Below are 21,645 nucleotides of genomic sequence, written 5' to 3'. Positions count from 1 at the left end.
GCATACAGTATACACCCCCAGTTGGGTGAAGGAAGGGCACCTTTTTTTCTCCTTCCTAGAGGATCTTTGTTTCAGGTTTTTTTAATCTCTAAACGTAAAGGATTCAATAACAAGTAGTACGTTGACCAGGGCACAGCCACCCGTTGAGATACTACTGCTAGAGAGTTATGGGGTCCTTTGACAGGCCAAGCAGTACTACGTTGGATCATTCTCTCTAGTTATGGTTCACTTTCCCTTTGCCTACATATACACCGAATAGTCTGGCCTATTCTTTGCATATTCTCCTCTGTCCTCATACATCTGACAACACTGAGATTACCAAACAATTCTTCTTCACCCAAGGGGTGAACTACTGTGCTGTAATTGTTCAGTGGCTACTTTCCTCTTGGGAAGGGTAGAAGAGACTCTTTAGCTATGGTAAGCAGCTCTTCTAGGAGAAGGACACTCAAAATCAAACCATTGTTCTCTAGTCATGGGTAGTGCCATACCCTCTGTACTATGGTCTAACACTGTCTTGGGTTATAGTTTTCTTGTTTGAGGGTACACACGGGCACATTATTTTATCTTATTTCTCTTCTTCTTGTTTTGTTAAGTTTTTATAGTTTATAAAGGAAATATTTATTTTAATTTTCTTACTTGTTTCCTTTCCTCAGTGGGCTATTTTCCCTTTTAAGGTCTTTGGGCTTATAGCATCCTGCTTTTTACAACTAGGGTTGTAGCTTAGCAAGTAATGATAATAATAATAATAATAATAATAATAATAATGATAATAATAATGATAATAATAATAAGAGAAATTGAAATATGGGAAATGAATATTAAGAGAAACTCAAAGAAAAACATTTATTCACAAAATGTTTTAAAAATATGTTATAATTGTTTATTACTTCTTTTGTAGTTTATTACTTCCTTATTTTCTTTCCTCACTAGGCTATTTTTCCCTGTTGGAGAACTTTGTGTTATAGCATCCTGCTTTTCCAAATAGGGTTGTAGCTTAGGTATTAGTAGTAGTAGTAGTAATAATAATAATAATAATAATAATAATAATAATAATAATAATGTGACTTCTTTTACTTAAAGTGAAGCAATACTTAATGGAAGGTTGTAGTTATATGCAGCTGCTAAGATGAAATTGAGACGGAGGCTTTTCGCTGTAAGGGTCTCGGTCGGTATATTAATATATGGGGGTATAGGACGAAAAACACAAAATCCTAAATAAATTGTCTGATCTTCGTATGGCAATGGAAAATGTGCGAAAAAATATTTTGTCAAAATTCTCCTTAGTTTTATAGTTACATGGTAATTAGTAAAATAAACTCAATAAACCAAAAACATTGATCCCTACAAGAAAATGCAGTATTTCTTCTGTTATCGTAAATTTTGATAACTATTACATTTTAATACAAAAGATTATGACCAATGGCATCTGCATAGATTCCATGAGTCACAAGACGAAGTATTACTTGGTAATTACACCCATTGGCCTTCAGAGCTAGCACAAATTTTAAAGAGAGTATGCGTTTGATTTTGACCTCTAATATTCGCTTGCTTTTACGTATGTTTTTCTTGGTTTCGGCAAGAATTTCATCATGCCAAGGAGGAAAAGACAATTTCAACATCTGGCTAAGATAAGGAAGAAGAAAATTCGCTTTAATAAGAGTTCAGAAGTGGATAATATCGCGATATTAGGAGTTAGTGAAGGAGAGAGATGCTGAAGGAGCAACCGTTTCGCCTAAACAAGCAAGATATTGAGCAGAGGGATCTTCATTTTTTATTAAATTATGATAAATAACATTGTTTTGGTTTATTAATATCCAAAAGAAACATAAAATTCATAATATTATCTTAGTAAAATAACAAAAAACTTTGAACGCCCGTATCTCAAAACTATACTTATTGACCTTCAAATTCTATCTTTTTCCTTAGTTTTAAAGATATGCCAAAGAGGAAAAGACAATTTCAACATCTCGCTAACATAATGAAGAAGAAAATTTGCTCTAATAAGTGTTCAGAAGAGGGTAATATCGGCGATATTAGCAGAGTTAGTGAAGGAGAAGTGTGTTGTGGATGAGGGAGTGACCAGGAGCCTAAAGAAGCAAGATATTGTATTGAGCAAAGGGATCTTCATTTGTGGTTGAATTATAATAAATACCATTGTTCTGGTTTATTAGTATCCAAAAAAGAACATAAAACTCATAATAATCATGATTTATTAATATTATCTTTGTAAAAATGCAAAAAAAAAACTTTGAACCTTCAAATCTCAAAACTATACTTAATGACCTTCAAATTCTATTTTCTCCCTTAGTTTTAAAGATATGGCATCAAAATTGTTATGTAACCTAGAAAGACATTATAAAACAATCAAACTGAGCCCTATTTTCCAATTTTTGTTTCATACTTTTTTCTTAGTTTTTTACCTTGATTTATAGGGTTTATTTTTTTACCATAATAAAGAAAAAATTATATCCAGCAAAAAAAAAAGCTTTAAGAAAAATAACTCTATTTTTTTGGAGGTCTATAGCAGGTCTATATAGGGTAGTAATCCCAGGTCCTAATATTAAGTATCAAGGGAGGATATAAAATTTGAAAAACACTAATTTTCGGAATAAATTGCCTTGGCGTTAGAAAACCGAAGGTCAGAGTCTAATATCCTATGCAGTTTGGAGATGTCCTAAGTCACTCTATTAAGTCCTGTCCTTAAAAAATGGCATTAGCCGGTCGACCCCCTTTAAAAGTCGTAGAAGAGTGGGTGAAGCTGGCACCATAGCTTCAGATTCAAAGACGTCATAGAAGGGGTGGTCAAGATAGGACAGCAATTGTTTTTCCAAGAATTTTATGATAGCCTAAAAGGGTGGGTAGACGGCAGGTAGTGTTGGCTACTTCTCAACACAAGCAGGGAGGGCTAGCTGCTCAAATTCTTCTCTTCGTCTCAGACATGATAAGATATTTAACATCTGAAGGGAAGGTCGTAACCTGGTTCTGTCTTACTTTTGGTCTTCTTAGATTATCGTATCTCGTCCGAACATTTTTCCTATTTCTATTGGACAATCTCTTTTGGAAGCTTATGTACCCATGTATGGGCAGAGCTAGTTATGATGGTCAATTATCATATACATGTAAGGAGTTTTCTAATATTCTAAATCTTGATTGGTTTCTTTAAAAACGCCCACTTCATTTATGCCCTAGAAGCTTCTAGAACAAATTTCTTATGCAATCTGGACTAGCCCCCGTAATCACTTTTTTCCAGAAACAGGATTTTCCTCAAGGCTTGGTTCGTCTTCAAAAGGCTGACGACAGTAATTAATGGTGAAGACATCTCTGACCAAACACTGTCTAAATACCTTTTCAATATGGACACAGTTCCACGAGGCTTGGTTTGTCTCCAAAGCGCTAATAACATTGATTAAGGTGATGAACTCTTTTACCCAACACTATCTGAATTCCTTCTCACAGCAGACACACTTTGAAAAGAGATACGATTTTTCTATTTTGATAATATGTTCTTTCAATATTACTGTATCTACCCATGACAACAGTGCCAAAATCTAACCCTTCTAACAGACAGGTGTTTTAGTACAGGGCTCATGCTCCTGCTACTAGTGCTAAGTCTCGTGTAAGATTAAGGCCAAGCACAGACACTACTGGTCAGGAGGCTAGCAACCACTTTTATTTTTCTCCTGACTTGGGATATTCCTGAGTCGCTTCGGTGACACCATTGCCACACATATGACCGACCAATGAAGCTGCTGCTGAAGAAATCTTCCAGAGGTGCAGGGGTCTTCAGATTGTTCTCCTTGCTCAATTGAGTGGTGAGAACCTATCCTAACCAATCTTTTAATGTGTATGCATAGGAGAGACGGTACGTACCAGAAAATTATTCACTCTGGAAGATAATCCGAGAACATTCTCGTTTTGTATGCAGGATGAGAAATACTTTTTGGGAATGCTTCCTTCCCCAGGAATACATTTTGATACGAGTTACAGGTGTTTACATGCCTGCTACCAGTGCTCGGTATCGTATGTGACCACGCATGAACTCTACTGATTGAGATGTGGACTTCCACCCTCATTCCCCCCCCCTCCTGAACTTTTGGAACCACATTAATAATGACTACAGAAATGATTGCTCCAGTTGGGGCAGTAACTTCATACCTATGATCTTGCTTCTCTTATTACAGTTTTCCACTAGTTCTATCTTCTCGAGCCTGTCATCTTTGCTCACAATGATCTACACACACGAGCTTCATGAACATGATTATTCTTGTCCATGATTGTCTATGGCCTAGTACACACTATGATTCATGTATCAGCTTCGCGAAGCAGTAGTGGCATCTTAGAAAATTACTAGCGACTAAACTGTAATGCAACACTACTCACTTGTTTTTGTACTCTAGCTCCCCGGTTGCAGTTCAGCTTTCATCGAGAGAAGATGTATGCGAATGAATTGTTACTCTAGACTCTACTGTGGAGTATAGTTGCTCTATGTGCTGCTAAAAAAAATTTAGAAAAACAAACGTAAAACCTTGGGGTGTAGGCAGTGGATTTTTCGGCGACCTCTGAAGGGAAGCTTCAATCAAATGTTTTTGGAACTACAAGTAGAGAATCCAACAGACTTTGAAAATTACACAAGAATGCCAATCCCGGCATTCTATAAATTGTTAGAAAAAAATGAACCATACTTTCATAAGCAGGACACCAGTTTTGGGGACAGCGTACACCAGGAGTTCGTTTGAAGGCTACACTATGCTTTCTTGCAGCTGGAGGATTGTACACAAGCCTCCAATATTCAACCAGGATTTCAAAACAGAGCTTCATTCTAATCATCCCCGAAACCTGTGAAGCCATCTATAATGTCCATTGGGAGGATTATTTGAAGGCAAGATTCAAAATTATAGAGATAAGGATGCAGATATTTTTATTACAAGGGAAATAATACTAGTACATAGTAGGCTATATACCTGTATGTGGCTATAAATTATTTTGGGAAAGTATAAAAAATATCCTACTTAGAAATTATTAAACTAGAGAGAAGAAATAGATATGAAATGGCATCCAATCATGACAAACAAATAGGTAATTAAAAAACTTAAATGATGAAATTACTTCTTCATGCTAAGATTAGGATATAATTTACAGAAATTTTTTTAAAGAGATACAAAAGTTCAAAACATTTTAATCCTTAGAAAGAAAGTAGATCTTATGGAAAACATAGCCTACAACTTACTACAAAAGTAAAAAAAAAAAAAATTCGTAGAAAGAAAATATACCTACAATTTCCTACCTCAAAACGTAACCTACGACTTTCTACCTCAAAACACAGCCTATACAACTTCTTAGTTCCTACTTCATGCCATGAAACTGTGAGAAACCTCTACTCGCTGTATCCTATGGTCCCTGGTCAATTCACCCATATCACCCATGTGAAGAACATCGCATATTAGTTTTTTGGCTAGCTTCTGTTGCATTTCACTCATGTTCTTCAGTTCAATATCAACAAACTTGGATATATCTAGTAACGATTAATGATTGTTAGGAACAGGAAGGGTTGAGAGTTTAATAAGAGCGAGTGCCATCACATTATCAATTTCGTCAGTTTGCTTCCTCTTCCTTGAAATAACACCCGAACTACATGAAAGGACAGGGGTGGAAGTACGCGAGGGAGCAACAGAATTGGTAGTGGGAGTGCTTGGTGTGGATGGAGGAGAGGGCACAGGTGCCTCATTGACGTCATCCTCATTGACGTCATCCTCATTGACGTCATCCTCTTTGCCCTGTAGCGTTACCACTTCATCACTCTGTTCATAATTAAATTTGATTGTATATCAATGTTCAGTATTTCCATTATGCCTACCAATGCATTTGAAAATAAGCTTAATCCCTCCCCCCTTTTATTTTCAGTTGCCATTGACTCCTGGTGAATGAAAGGTAGTGGTGAAACAGTTGAGAAGTGGACCCCAGGTTACGGCGTCCCCGGCTTACGTTTTTTCACATTGCAATGTGGAATACGAAGTTTTTCGTCCCTTTGTTACGGCATTTTCCCCGCCTTACGGCATTAAATTCCAAAATTCAAACTTGGCGGTCAGTGCGCACATGACTGTGTGAGTCACTCGCCTCACACCACACTCGTACGTCGTAATATGCATCACAGCATACGTCACTAAGATGCTGGTCTGCTATTGGTCGGCGTCATGGTGTCACTAAGATGTCGATATGCTATTGGCTGAAATCCCTCCCACAATTCCTGAAAGAGATGCTGCCTCTCTCTCCCTTTGTTAATCGCGCGCTCAGTTCAGAATCTCGCATGTGTTTCATAAAGACTTGATCTCGTGTGAGTGCTTGCGATATCATATTTTTTGTGCATTTTAGTGCTTAATTGAAACTTTAATTCATTAGCCATGGGTCCCAAGATTGCTAGTGATGTTAAAGGGAGAAGTAAGAAGATAATTACTATGGAAACGAAGTTGGAGATAATCAAGAAATACGAAGAAGGCACGCGCATCGTTACCCTGGCTAGGGTATCTGGCCGTAACCAGTCGACGATTGGTACAATTATCAAGAACAAGGAATCCATTAAAGCAAGTAAGTCTTATAAAGGCATGACTGTCCTTGCCAGTGGAAGGACCTCAATCAACGACGAGATGGAGAGACTCCTACTATTGATTAAAAAGAAGGAAATCGCTGGTGATACACTCACGTAATCGGTAATTTTGCACAAGGTGAGCGCCATCTTCGCCGATCTCGTGGAAGCCCAGAGAGACAACGGAAACGAAGGAACGTCGCAGCAAGCCCCCCCCCCCCCCTTCAGAGTTCAAGGCTTCTCATGGGTGGTTTGATCGCTGTTGGAGGAGGACTGGTATTCACTCAGTCATCAGGCATGGAGGGGCGGCCAGTTCTGACAAGAAAGCAGTAGACAAATTCCTCAAGAAGTTTGAGGAATCCATTTCCAGAGAAGGCTACTTTCCTCAGCAAGTGTTTAACTGTGATGAAACTGGCCTTTTCTGGAAGAAAATGCCCCGTTGTACATATATCACAACAGAAGAAAAGAAACTTCCTGGCCATAAACCGATGAAGGACAGACTTGCCCTCGCATTTAGTGTAAATGCCAGTGGGGACTTAAAAATTAAGCCCCTACTGGTGTACCACTCAGAAAATCCTCGTGCCTTCAAGGCACAAAATATCACGAAGGATAGGCTCTCAGTATTTTTTAGGTCTAATACCAAGGCCTGGGTCACGAGGACCATATTTATTGAGTGGGTAAACGTCTGCTTCGGTCCTGCTGTCAAGAAATTTTTAGAAGAAAACAATCTTCCTCGGAAATGTCTCCTGGTACTGGACAATGCCCCTGCTCACCCTCCTGGCCTCGAGGCCAGCATACATCCGGACTTCTCCTTCATCAAGGTTCTTTATCTGCCACCGAACACCATCCCTCTCCTCAAGCCTATGGACCAGTAAGTGATTGCCAACTTCAAGAAGCTTTACACGAAGCATCTATTCAGAAAATGCTTTGACCGAAAGTACTCAACTCACTCTCCGTGAATTTTGGAAGGGTTTCGAGGCGCACCTTGAACTTTCATGGAAGAAACTGTGGCCAGCTGTTGTGGCAGAATGCGACTTCAAAGGTTTCGAACCCTCACGCGAAAACGAGCCCGTTGATGATCCTGCCCCTGAGGGTGATGTTGAGGAAATAATTTTAATCAGGAGGTCCATGGGGCTTGTGGTCGATGAAGCTGACATTGATAATCTTATCGAGGAGCACAAGGAGGAGCTTACGACTGAAGACTTGAAGGAGTTGGAGGCTATACAGATGACCATCATTCAAGAGGAGCAGCACGCTAGTGGTGGCGAGGACGTGGGGGAGACAGAAGAAACGACATCGGCAGAAATAAGGGAAGCTATCTGTTATGAGAACTTTACTAGATTCATTGAGAATAAACACCCAGAAAAAGTTCTCTCAGGTTGTCTTATGGACAATGTTAATGACAGATGCACGAGTCATTTTAGAAATATTTTGAGTCGTCAGAAAGATTCTTCTTTGGATAGATATTTCTCCAAAGAGAAGTGTCAGAAAGCAAAGATGATATGAGTGATTCTAGTAAAAGAAGATAAAAAAGAGTAAAGCGAAGATATAAAAGAGTAAAGCGAAGATGATGAAGTGCTACTGTATAGAATTAGGTCCTAGAAAAAAAAATAATCAAAAATTTTCAAAAGAAAAAATAATAGAAAAAAAAGCATTTTTAATTTTAAGTGTTTAATAAAGATAAATCTATTACTAAGTGTAACATAATTAGCATTGATACGTTTTTATATCTGCCGTCTCCTCCCCCCTCTGCCTTAACCCACTACCAGCTCAAGTCACGTCACTCCAAGGGTAAATAAAATTTCATTTTTCATTTATACATTTTTTATACATAATGTTATTCGATTATATACATGTATATTATATATAAGTAGTACTACTACATTATTTGGTTACTAATTTTTAATATGTATATAAAATTTTTATGTTTTTACCTGGGGTTTTGCACGCATTAGCTAATTCTATTGCCCCCCATACTATGATTTCACCTTACGATCCCAGCTCCGGAACAGATTAATGTCAAATTGTGGGGGTCTACTGTATATATGTACTGTATATATATTTATATTATATATATATATATATAGATTATATATAGATTATATATATATGTTATATATATATATATATATATATATATATATATATATATATTATATATATATATATGTGTGTGTGTGTGTGTGTGTGTATATATGTATATACAGTATATATATATATATATATATATATATATATATATATATATACATGCTATATATATATATATATATATATTTATACATATATATGTGTGTATATGTATATATATATATACATATATATATGTATATACATATATATTTGTATATATGTGTATGTATATATACATATATATGTGTATATGTATATATATGTGTATATATTTGTATACATATACCTATATATGTATATATATATGTATATATATATATATATATATATATACATATATATATATATATATAAACATATATATACATATATACATACGTATATATATATGTGTGTGTATGACACCTTCTTAATATTCTCAGGCAGGTAAACCAAAATAACCAATCACCCAACCAACCAATCACGACCCCCTGCTCTATGGACTCTTAAGTTACGATCCCCCATCCCCTGGATATGCTGACTCTCCCTGTTGGCGACCTCTTCTAATTTGATTAACAAATATTCTGTTAACAACCAATGAACTAAAAAGGATCACTCTACTCATGTTAAAAAATCAAGTAATTTGGGTAACACGAGGAAATTGCGAATCCTTCACATTACCCAAATTCATTATAAACAAATTATGGTGAAATATATAAAGCATGTAAGTTCTATGGGTTGATAAAGGAAATAAGGATGAGACTCGAAGATGAAAAATTGGATTCATGGATACCTTTTGATAGTCATGACAAAGCATTTGATGCAGTTTGATATTATGAATATTGAAATTAACAACTCTTTGTGATAAGGTCATAAAGGAATTGGATGTATACTAACCTCCTGATTGGTTTGAAAAAGATGTCAATATAGTTATGCCATCCCAAAGAAAGCCATAACTACCAATGTGGCTTGTCACTGAACCCAAAAGGGTAATAGGGAATTATTTCAAAATGTGAAAGTGATTACGAAAAAAAGTATGAACGATCGCACCTGGAGATATCTCATTATGGGAAAAATAGTTATTTCATCCATGCAAAATTATGCACACAGTCTGTATTACTATTCAACCTGAAGACTAGTAGTGACGATATTGCATTAAATGTCAAACCCAACCTAAATTTTAGTTATGAAAGGGTAGTAGTCTTCAGTAAAGACTTGTATGAATTTACAGAGGAGCAGATACTGCCCAAGTGTCCAGTAAATTTATGGAAAATACATAAAGTCCCTGGAACAATGATGATTATCCTTACTTTTTAGGATGCCGATGTACCTTTGCATATTATTATTGAAAATGAAAGGATTAAAGTTCAACCTTTCAAGCAGAAGCCTCTGCAATATTTTAATCGTTTTAAATTTGGACACCCATCTAAAGCTTGGAAGAATGAAAAAAAGGTGTAGCATTTGCTCCAGATCTTACCATGGATAGCGTTTATTTGAGGTCAGGTGTTAAAACTGCAACCCAAATCATTAATCCACTGATAGATAAGTTGGAAGTAGCTGCCCTCAACAAATCCAGTTTAGTACACATAAGTGTGGGACACTAAAAGACTACTGAATAAGTCAAGCAGCTATGCAAAGGCCTTAAAATCTAGAGGAAATTTATCACAGGAGACATAATCGACCTAGTACTGTTGTTAGTTCTAGAAAAAGAATTACACCATCTAATAATGAAACACTATGTGACGAGGTAAGCATATTGCCTTCTGAGACTGTACCATGGCGTCCATGAGCATAGCAAGCGCAAAGTTAATGTTTATGGAGTCTTATCAAATAAATTTTCAGTGAACAGTGGAGTACTCCAAGTGAATGTGTTATCTCCTATTCTTTTTATCCTCCTCATGGATTTTGTTATGCGTAGAACAGTTGCAGATGGTGGAAAAGGATTGGACTGGATTGGTAATAGGAAATTAGCAGACCTAGAATATGCTAATGATGCTGTCTTTTTTAGCAGAACATCACAGTATTTGCAATGCTTGCTTACCAGAATGCATGAAATATCACACGAGGTTGGGCTCAAGATAAAAAGAAGAAAGACAGAGATGATGAGAACGGAATATGCAAAGGAAGATAAAATATCATTGGAAGGAGAAAGGATTAATGAGGTAGAATCATTTAAGTATTTAGGAACTATGATCTCCAATACAGTGTCTTTAGAATTAGAGTTTAGTGAAAGATTGAAAAAGCAAATCAGACAATGGCTAGGTTAAGTAAAATTTGGAAATCAAATCGCCTGAAATTACATAAAAAAATCACACTATATATATAGTGAGATCGGTGTTACTATATGGACATGAGTCATGATATGACAATGAGACAACCTCCTATAGATTTAGTAGATTAGGGAGTTAAATTGGCAGGACAGGATTAGAAATTAAACTATAAGAGGGATTACTCGAGTGCCATATGTGGATGAGATCATGATGAGAGGTAGATGGAGATGGTTTGGGCATGCTCTTTGCACTCCCCAAAAGAGATTAGTTCACCAAACGTTCATCTGAGGCCCACATGGTACTAGAAGAGTTGGAAATCCCTGGTCTACATGGCTGAGGACTATGAAGTACAAAGTAGGAGGTGATGAATGGAGAAGTTTTGATTTAAAAGATCAAGATAGAGATAACTGGCGAAATCTAACCGAGGCCCCTTGCGTCAATAGGCATAGGAGGAAATGATACATATATATATATATATATATATATATATATATATATATATATATATATATATATATATATATATATATATATATATATATATATATATAGTATATTTTGAAAAGTAATGGGCCAAGAACACTACCATGAAAACCAGGCATTAAATTCCTTTACTCACCATGGTACCCATCAAAAACTACTCTGCAGTATAATACTTAAACATTCAAAAATAATGCTAAATGAGTTTGAAAATAAGGACTTCATGATTAACACGGTCAAAGGTAACACTAAAATCAAGGCCAATCATATGAACTTCCTAGCCACAATCGAGGGATTTTTGCACAATATTGGAAATTGTAAGGTCATCACACGCTCCAAGGTTTTTGCGAAAGTCACATTGCAACCAACAGTACAGATTATTACCTTCATCATACCTATTTACATTGGACTTGGTTCTGGTTTCAGAATGTTATATTTGACTTGTCTACTGAGAATAGTATAGAAAAGTTATCTAAAACATTCATAATTGAGAAGCTCCTTTGAAATAATAAGACCAAAGGGAAGTTGAATGATTTTACATATTCCAAGAAAAAAAAAATTATGACCCTTGAACACTGCTTAACTCAAAGTAAATGAAGTAATAGTAAAATCCTTTTTCTGATGGTATTAGCTTTGACTGAGAGAATTATTATTTTTTTTAGTATTATGCATGCTCTCAAACATTGCTATGGCTCATGGGAAAGCAATCTTAAATAAATTTTTCTCTGTTGACTCGGAACAAAATTTTATATTTAATTAAGACACCTACTGGGGGTTGTACCTTTCCATTTTAGGCTAATATGATTGACAGACAATTGGATTACAGGTTTTATGACCTATTAGAGCAATGCAAATGCTATGAAAAACACTAGCAAATTGGTTTTATGGACAAGTAATTTTTCATAATAGACTGGTGTCTAAAATGATAATTTCCTTATTAAAGTCACTCATAATTGGAGTTTATTTCAATTTATTCGAAAATTCTTTGCCTGTATCAAAAAATTGTATTTACAGAATTTCTGATAGCAGCACAACGGAGTAATGAATTTGTAATTGATAATTATTTTAAGAGAGACTTGTGGAAATTTATAAGTGTTTAGTCTTGGCCTTATAATTTCAGCAGGGGATATTTTGAAGATAACACAATTTAGGAGTGAAGATTGATATGTTTTATTTTTCATTTTACGTGTCGGAGAATAATACTTTTCTTTTTAATGATCAATTTTCTATACAATATCCTTTCTACTGTATTCTCTACCACAGTTTAGAATACAGTAGCATGATTAAAAATGTTAATGTAAAGAAAAAGTTAGTGAAATAAATGTCAAATGGTTTGTAGCATTAGTTTGAGTGGTAGATTTGAGTTAAAGGTGATATCTTACTTCGCCTTTCTATATTCATTCTTTAGCATTAAAAGTGATTACAGTATATCAAGGATTATAAGTATTTTGTGTATCATTGTTCCTCCATCTGAGAAGTGTGTAATCTATCATTTTACTTTTTAAAGGTGAGATTCACAGAAATAAACAGGATTTTAAACTAAAAGTTATTCCAATACTACCTTTAAAAAGTAAATGATATCTCACCTTCTTTCCCACTTAAGGTTTGGTGATATTTTAGATTAAATTTAATGACTTTACTCATCTGAATCAAATTCTTTGTCATGGTACTTAATTGACACTCCTTGTCTTCCACTCTCTGGATATGGCAGGTGTGTGACGGTTTAGCAGTCCCTCAGAGGAGGGAAATGTTGCATAGCAGCAAGAGATAAAAAAAATTAAGCATATTTTATATTTATTTTGAGGTCATTTATAGTTAATAACTTTTTGCTTTTTAATGGTAAGTATGGAAATAATAGTGTTGATTAAAAATCTATTTTATTTTTTTATCCAGGATCCTGGTTGGAGGTGAAAAGTACTTCAACACGTATTGTATTCATCTCCATATTCCTGTCAACATTACTCATTTATGCTCACTACACCAGTGCCCTCGTGTCTCTTCTTACTGTGTCGTCCAACAACAATGGCATCATTAGTTTACAGGATCTCCTTAAAAGTCAAAATTATGGATTTGGCTTTGCGAGAGATATATCCATTCAAGAAGAATTTCTGGTAAGGTTTTGGTTTCAATCATTTCTAATTTTGGGGGAATGTAATTCTTTAGTTATTAAATACTGTGAGACATGTTTTTCATGTTTCTTATATTTTTTAGCATTGAAATTGATTTAATTGGTAATACTCATCACATGGGAGGACAGTAAAAAAAAATGTAGATTTTAATTTGGGATTAAAACCTTGACTAGTCTGACAGTAGGGCAATGATAAAGTTTTGTGACTTTAAGAATAAATTGGTTGATATTCTGTGGTGTCCAAGAACTTTCCTGTGAAAAGGTAGAACAGTGAATCCAGTAGAAATCAATAGGACAATAAAATGCCAAATAAATACTGTCCTCCCTGCGCCAGGGCTAGTATGTCAACGTGCACAGCATGAAGTTAATAAATATAAGAAAGACCTACGGATTCAGGCTCCATTGAATCTGTCACAGCACATCTTATGCTGAAAAACTTCAGTCTCATGCTTAGAGAGTAACTCTTTCACTCTCTGAGCAGTACTAGTAGATGAATCCTCTCTTTCGTGCGTTATTGGGATCTTCTTTTATTTTTTTTTTTTTCATTTTTTTTTTTCGTTTGCAGTCGTTCATCATGAGGATATTTTGTGATGTGTGGTACAGTTAACAGTATCATGACATGGCCCCCAAGATGATTAAAGAAAATTATAAGAAGGAAAAGATTATGTGCGGTCGACCTATAGAAATTACATTCGTAATGCAACATCCATTCACAACAATAGAGAATATAGCGAAGGTTTAGCCTTGGTTGTTTTAATCAAGTTAGTCTTCTTCTAGTCTTAATTCTTTTATGTTCAAATGTAATGCCAAGTAGTTGTGTGATACCTTTTGGATTGAGGAAGGTAAGCTACCCATGAGGATCACTAATGATTATTTTCATTTAGGAAGTCTCAATTACAGGTTAGTGAAAAGAAAGTTAAGTTTAACAAAGTTAGGTGTGGTAATCTTACCGATCCAAGATGGTGCCATGCCTGCTGCAGTTATCATAGTGTGTTGTGCCTCTTTGGACAGTGCTTTTGACCTTATAAATTTTCTTATCTTCCTGTAATGGGTTCATGCTGCAAAAAGTAGGGATTCATTAGCAGGAGGATTGAAAAAGAGTTCTGTTTTTCTCATTTTCATGTAGGTGTAAGGTTTTGCTAAGATCTCGAGGTCCTCATAGTATTTGTTTAGTAAGGAACTCTTGAGATCTTATCTGCCGGTCAACATTGGAATCGTTAGTTGGGTTTTTTTTTCTTTTAAGGGGGTCAAGGGTGGACTGTGTCCCAACCAAGTAGAAGAGCTTTAGTCAGAGGTTGATGTAGACCCCAAATAGTCATCTTCTTGAGGTAGCCTTTGGTTGCTTACCTGGGGTTAACCATCAAACTAGTTCAGCAATAACTCAAGCTTCTGCTAGGCAAGCTACCGTCCCTTTTGGGCTTGGTCACCTTGCATCTTTAGTGAACGCCTCAAGTATAGCCCAAGTAGGGGAGTCATGAATCTGCTCCCTCCATGGTGGCCCCATTCAATTTCCTTCCATGCTTATATAAGCTTAACCGTTCCTCCTGTTCTACTCTTGTCCCAGTTTGGGGACTCTCTTGTGCCTTAACCTTTAGTTTTCCTGGCTCAGTAAGGGAAGGAATTGGTGGGGGAGGTATACCCCATGAATGTTTAGGAGACCTAGCAAGACACCTCTGGAATTTGAGCAAATTATGTGCTTGCTAACCTGAATTGAATATTTTATTGCACAAGAGGCTTCTAATTCCATTCGATGACAGGGAATTTTAAAAATATGCATGATTTCCTCAATCATATTGGCATATCAATGAACCATCCACTAGAATTTTCCCCCAGCTTAATTCCAAAGAGATTTTACCGTTAGTGCTCAACTCTGCTCTTAACTATTTAGCAGGATAACAGCATCAGTCGAGAAGTCTTCCTTCCCGGTCAAAATGGTAAAGATGGGTTTTAGGTCTATGAAGGATATGTTGATAAATGGAAGTTCCTCCTTTTCCATAAAACTTATCCCCTTTTAGTGTCTACCCAAAGGAATTAAAAGGATTCATAGACATTGGTGAATTTCATGAGGTCTTTCTCCCAAATAAATGTGTGTCTTGTATGGGCATATCCCAATTGGGACATGATTTTCCTTCCATTCCAGAGTATCTTAGGACAGCAGCGCTTGGTGCCCAACAGACACTCATTAGTCAAATGTCTGTCATGTCTAGTGGGTGCTGTGGAACGGAGGGCAGGATATCGGACACCAGTTCAGCTCTGGTAAATTTGTTGTGCAAGCCTACTTATGAGGCTTAACAGAACTTTGTCAAAGCAAACTTTGAGATCATATGTCATGTATGGGCTAATTTTGGTATGGAGAGGGTAGAGGTGGAGGAGTTTCTATACCGCAGCTTTTCATGTGCATCTATTTTTTCTCAATCCTTAATGGATAAAGCAAAGGCTAATTCCCATACAGCTAATACTTCACTTCTACAGAGAGGGCAAAAAAGCTTTCAGTCCCTCCCAAGAAAAGGAAGAACTTTCAATTATAAGATTTCGACCTTTAAACAGGACCATCAAGATCTCCCAAGATAACCCAGGAAGAGATCAATATCACACCCACAAGCTACACTGCTCCAGTTGTCAGAGAAATTCCTTTAGGTGGACACTGTAGAAGGCAACCAACTCAAACGGAGCCCCAATCTCCAAGTGCTTCAGCATTATTTCAGAGACAAATGAGCACTTGGGGGCAGCTGAAAGGAGGGAGGAGTAATGGTTCTTTTCAAAAATGTAAAATACCTCATCAATGAAAGTTCACAGGTCGGGAGTCTTCTCCAACATTTTCAAGTGTTAAACTTTTTCTTAGTGGGGACAAAGCATAGTCTCAAAAGTTATGGATTGGTCATGGACCTCCAAATTGCCCACAGAACAAATTCTTCTAGGCAAAATCCATAGAATTCAACTTCTTTGTTAGCAAAATGCTGGAAAAATTAGCCATAGAGAAATGCCGATCTTCTAATATTCCAGGGCAGACTTTTCAGTGTATTGGAAAAAAGACTCCCACGAGAGGAGTGATCTTCGACCTGTGCCATCTTAACAAGCATATCAGATGAGACGCATTTAAGATAATGTCTGTTACACATGGCAGCTAATGACTACACCTAGAAGATTAGACCTGTACCATAAATCTCAAAGATGTTTATTGGCACGTCCCTGGCTTTACGTGGGAGGAGTTCGTACAGGTTCAAAGTGATGCCCTTCAGGCTCAATGTAGCTCTAAGGGTGTTCATGAAGTGGCAAAGGAAGGGTTCAAACTAATTTGATTGTAATAAGTTCATCTCATTACTTGCTTGGACGACTGGCTTGTTTTGGTTGAAACGAGAGAGAGCTATGCATCACATATACAAATTTGTTCCTGTTAGTTCTTCAGTACTGAAGCTTCTTGGTCACTTTCAAAAGATAAAAATTAGTTCTAGAAAGGATATTCCATTGACTAGGCCTGCATGGAGCATGACAAAAGCCATATTAGGCCTCCCAAAAGCAACTGAGAAAAGAATCCTTCTGAAAGTCGACTGTTTTCTTAGGAGTTGTTTCTGCTCCAGGCGCCAACTGGAGAAGATCTCGGGCATCCTTGAATTCGCCTCAATAGTCGACCCATTTCTGACCTTAACTGGATGGGGAGGAGAGCAGCTTAGAGGGTATCTCAAGATAGAGATCTGAGTTGCCCAGCCATTGCAAAAGAATCCTTGGACCTTGGACCTCGTGAAAGACCGTCTCTAATTTGGTCCTGTTGGTCTCTTTCCCAGTATCCATGATACTCTATGCAGATGCATTCAAGTTAAGCTGTAGAGGTTATTCAGAAGAGACCTATGTGTTTTGGAAATGGTCACCATAATTTGGAGTATTTCACATAAATGTGTTGGAACTCATGAGTGTTTTCCTGATGCTGAAGCTCAATCTAGGATGGAACTTGAGAGTATATTAAAATTTTCATAGACAATCAGGTGGCAATCTTTTGTCTCTGGAAGAGGAGTTCCTGCTTGAGAACTTTGAATGCAATGATTTTTTCAATTATGAAGCTCCTTCGAGAAAAGGACATATTTTCTCTTCATTTCATCTTTCTTGCTCCCTCAGTGTGGTATGGAATCTCTGTCCAGACATCTACTGGACATTGAATCGGCTTGTTCTACATCCTCAAAATTATACCAGATCTCCAAATGAACCTGTTCTAAACAAAAGAGAATCGCAAACTCTGGTTTTACTTAGCTCAGAATGTGGATCCCTAGGAAGTGTCAAGGGGTGCCCTGATCTTGGACTGAAACAAAGGATGTTCAATCAATTTCCTCCAACACCCATGATTTTAAAAGTTTTGAAGATTTGTCTAAAATTTTCAGGGACAGCAGTGCCAGTCGCACCACAGTTGTCCAAAAGCCTATGGTTTCCACTACTTCAGCATCTAATTCAAAAGTCGCACCCTTTTTGATCAGCATGGCTGCATCAGAGATTACAGAATCGGAATATCTTTACTTCCTCCTTTCTAACACAGAAACGTCACACTTGGATATTCTGTCCCGTACTTACGGAGAAGAATCTTCACTATACCGTGTAATATATCTAAAGGGATATAAGAGGCCTTCCTCCACCAGACAATACAAATTGGTGTGGAAAGCATGGATGACCTTCTTTAAGGATAGTTCCCCAAGCCAGGTAACCTGGACTTATTGGCTTTCTTTCTAGTCCATCTCTTTGAAGAAAGGAAACTTATGCTATCAAAAATCCTATCATACAAATCTACATTGGACATGTTCCACTATATTACACACACTTTTTCTTTACAACAGCCATCCAGGCCAATTCTTTCAGTATCCTGGTCTCTTGATAGGGTCCTTAAAGTTTTTAACAAGTTAGATAATGCTACAGTTTCTCTCAAAGAGTTATTTCAGAAGGTTATTTTTATACTAACTTTAGCTTTGGGAGCAAGTCACCAAACTTGCAATATTATGTAGAAAACAGGAGTTACTCATCATTATTCCTGGCCACCTCTTGATTCCGACCTATTTTTAACCAAAAATTAAAAGCTATTCAGAGGCGGGATCCTTTTTATATCACAGCTTTACTGTCGAGGGATGGCAACATATATCTAGTATCTATACTGCAGGCATACCTCCCAAGATATATGCCTACAGAAGGTAGTCTGTTTCAGAATACGTAGCCCAACAAGTCCCTTTCTACAGAGGCTATCCATATTCTAATGACCTCCCTCACTAAAAATGAGGATTGTACGAGGCGCCAGTTAGGTGGTAACTGAGAGGCTGGGTTAATGCAACTAACTTTATTTCAACAAACAGCAAACTTTTATAACTACAGTGTCAATGGAAGAAGCTCACAAAAAGTGAAACAAATCAATTTAAGAATAAACAGGCTTAAACTAGTTCTGTTAACAGAGAGGTGTAAAGCAAGATATAGAAAAAACAGAAATACCTTTACAATGTTCGAGTGTGCAAAACACGTGCGGTACATGGCTCCCTCCCCTAAACATGACATACATGTGAAATAGGGCGCCCTGCTCTTGAGAGGTGTATTGTAGGTGGATTATCAGGCAGGAGATACGTAGCTTTTAGGCGTTCAATGGAGACCCATTCTTCTTTGCCACACGTTGATTAAGAATGCTTTCGACGTAAGACAGATCACGAGGAAAAGGCCTGTGTAAGGGGCCGTTAGCAGTGGCTTGCTAGTGTCTTTGCACAGGAAAATGTGCGTTGGTGAGTGCAGATGTAACGCTATGTATTGCTGGGAATTGTATGTCTGGCAGTATGGAGTAAATTGTCCCACAACGTGACGAAGGCACTGAAGATTGTCAGAGGAGGGTATAGACAGAAAAAAATTTGGCTGGGATGATCAATGGGTCGCCATACAGCATTTCAGCTGCTGAGACATCCAGGGCATCTTTAGGAGTGGTTTTTAGTCACAGGAAGACTCAGGGAAGCTAGGTAGACCAGTTGGAGTCCTTGCAGCGGGACATCAAAGATGATTTGAGGGTGCGATGAAAATGTTCAGTCATTCTGTTGGCAGCAGGGTATTAGGTGGTTGTCTGATGTAGGGTAATTCCCAGGAGATTCATTAATGATGTACACAATTGAAAGGTGAAAGTGGTACCCCTGTCAGAAGTATTATGCTCAGGGATAACAAATGTTACTATCCATCCTGAAAGTAAGGTAGAAAATACATGAGGCGGATGTTGCAGTTTCCATGGGAATGGCTTCAGGTCAATGAGTGGAGCGGTTAATGACGGTAAACGGGTAGTAAGGACATCGCTCTCTCCGTCGTTCAACATTCTCATCGAATTCACCATTTCATTTGAATTCTCCTTTCACCACACTGTGGCTAATTGTATATATTTGTTCTGCTCCCTCAGAGCTACAATTTCATGTATTTCTCATTTCATTACATTATTTCATTGACTTGTATTTCGAGTTTTTGTACGTGTGAAGAAACACACTTTTTGTGGCGGTTGGTTCAAGCATGATTGGTGCCAGCGCGCATGCTACATTTCCGTCCGCACCTTGTATTATATTCTTGCACCTCTTTGAATAAACCGTCAGTTATTGGTGATAGCTCGTCTCACTGTCCTTATAACTAGTGACCCCGGAGTTGAAGTAGCATCAGCAGTTTTGGCTTTGCCATTAACGGACTCACTACGGCCGTGCTACCTTCTTTTACTCCGTTACCTTAGGCGTGAGCTTCGGCTTTTGGTGTTCCCACACCTCAGTGTGTTTGTAAGGCAGTAGGATGAGCTTATCCGACATCTCAGCTTCTCACCTCTTCGCCGACTCGTCGACTGACCACAATGGCGGATTCAACCAGCCCATCATGCCCAACGGCCTCGCCTCCATGCCCAAAGTCAAACTGCTGCCGTTTTCTCAACACAACACCGCTTCCTGGTTCCTGAGAGCAGACGTACTCTTCCGAGTTGTTAGGCTCAGCGACTGCTGCGCCAAGGCCGACATCGTTCTCACCTCCATCCCAGAGGAGGTATTCGACAAGATTTCCCCATGGCTCGACACCCAAGCTGGCCAAGTTTCCTACGACGACCTGAGAACGAAACTAATTGGTTTCTACTCACTCTCTGTTTCAGCAAGGGCACAGAAGGTCCTGGATCTCGCCGGCAAACCCATGGGTGACACCTCTCCTGTCGAGGCGTGGGACGAGTTGACCGGCCTGCTAATGCTTCCTGAGACCGACAGCAATGGCCGACGGCGCGAGATTAGCCTATCTCGCGAGATTAGCCTATCTCGCGAGATTAGCCTATCTCGCAAGATTAGCCTATCTCGCGAGATTTTCCTATCTCGCGAGATTTTCCTATCTCGCGAGATTTTCCTATCTCGCGAGATTTTCCTATCTCGCGAGATTTTCCTATCTCGCGAGATTTTCCTTCGACGCCTGCCGCAGGACGTGAGGGCCCAATTGACGGACGCCGACACGCTTCCGATGAACGAACTCCTGTCGAAGGCTCAGAATCTCCACGAGGCTTCCAAAGCATCCCGCCTCGGGGCATCATCAGTATCGTCTTCGTTCTCCTCCTTCAGCTGCTCTTCCATAGAATCTTCAGCAACGCCTCCTAACGACAGCGACGAGATCAACGCTTTGGCAAGGAGGACACCACCACAACCGACACGTCCGCGCCATTCTCAAACGCCTGCAGGAGAATGGCCTGGTTGTACGTTTCGATAAATGCACGTTCGGCGCTGAAGGAGTAGACTTTCTCGGTCATCGCGTGTCCTCGAGTGGGGTAAAACCCATGACAGCCAAGGTGGACGCCATCAGGAAGTTCTCGACACCTACGACCACCCGCCAACTTCAGGAGTTCCTGAGGATGGTCAATTACTACAGGCGCTTCATCCCCAACATCGCACAGACCCTGACCCCCCTCGACGACGTCCTGAAGGGAAAGGCAAAGAAACTTGAGTGGGGTTCCCCACAACAATATGCATTCACCAGGACAAAGGACGCCCTCGCAAATGCTTACATCGACAACAACGCCCCTCTGCGACTGACGACCGACGCCAGCAACGTCGCCTGTGGAGCTGTACTGGAACAGC

The 21,645-nt window shown here is 38.2% G+C and overlaps 1 protein-coding gene across 1 annotated transcript in view; it reads left to right on the top strand.

Annotated features, from left to right (window-relative positions):
• The window catches only part of LOC137655236 (glutamate receptor ionotropic, kainate 2-like), a 240,098-nt gene that overhangs the window by 179,500 nt on the left and 38,953 nt on the right, over positions 1 to 21,645 (top strand). Inside the window, exon 8 of the mRNA XM_068389123.1 lies at positions 13,336 to 13,553. Coding sequence (XP_068245224.1) covers positions 13,336 to 13,553 — 218 coding nt within the window. The remainder of the gene's footprint in view (positions 1 to 13,335; positions 13,554 to 21,645) is intronic.

This window comes from Palaemon carinicauda, chromosome 1 (genome assembly GCF_036898095.1).
Source record: "Palaemon carinicauda isolate YSFRI2023 chromosome 1, ASM3689809v2, whole genome shotgun sequence".
NCBI lineage: Eukaryota > Metazoa > Arthropoda > Malacostraca > Decapoda > Palaemonidae > Palaemon > Palaemon carinicauda.
The sequence above is the reverse complement of the archived record's forward strand: the minus strand, read 5'-3'. Positions and strand labels throughout refer to the sequence as shown.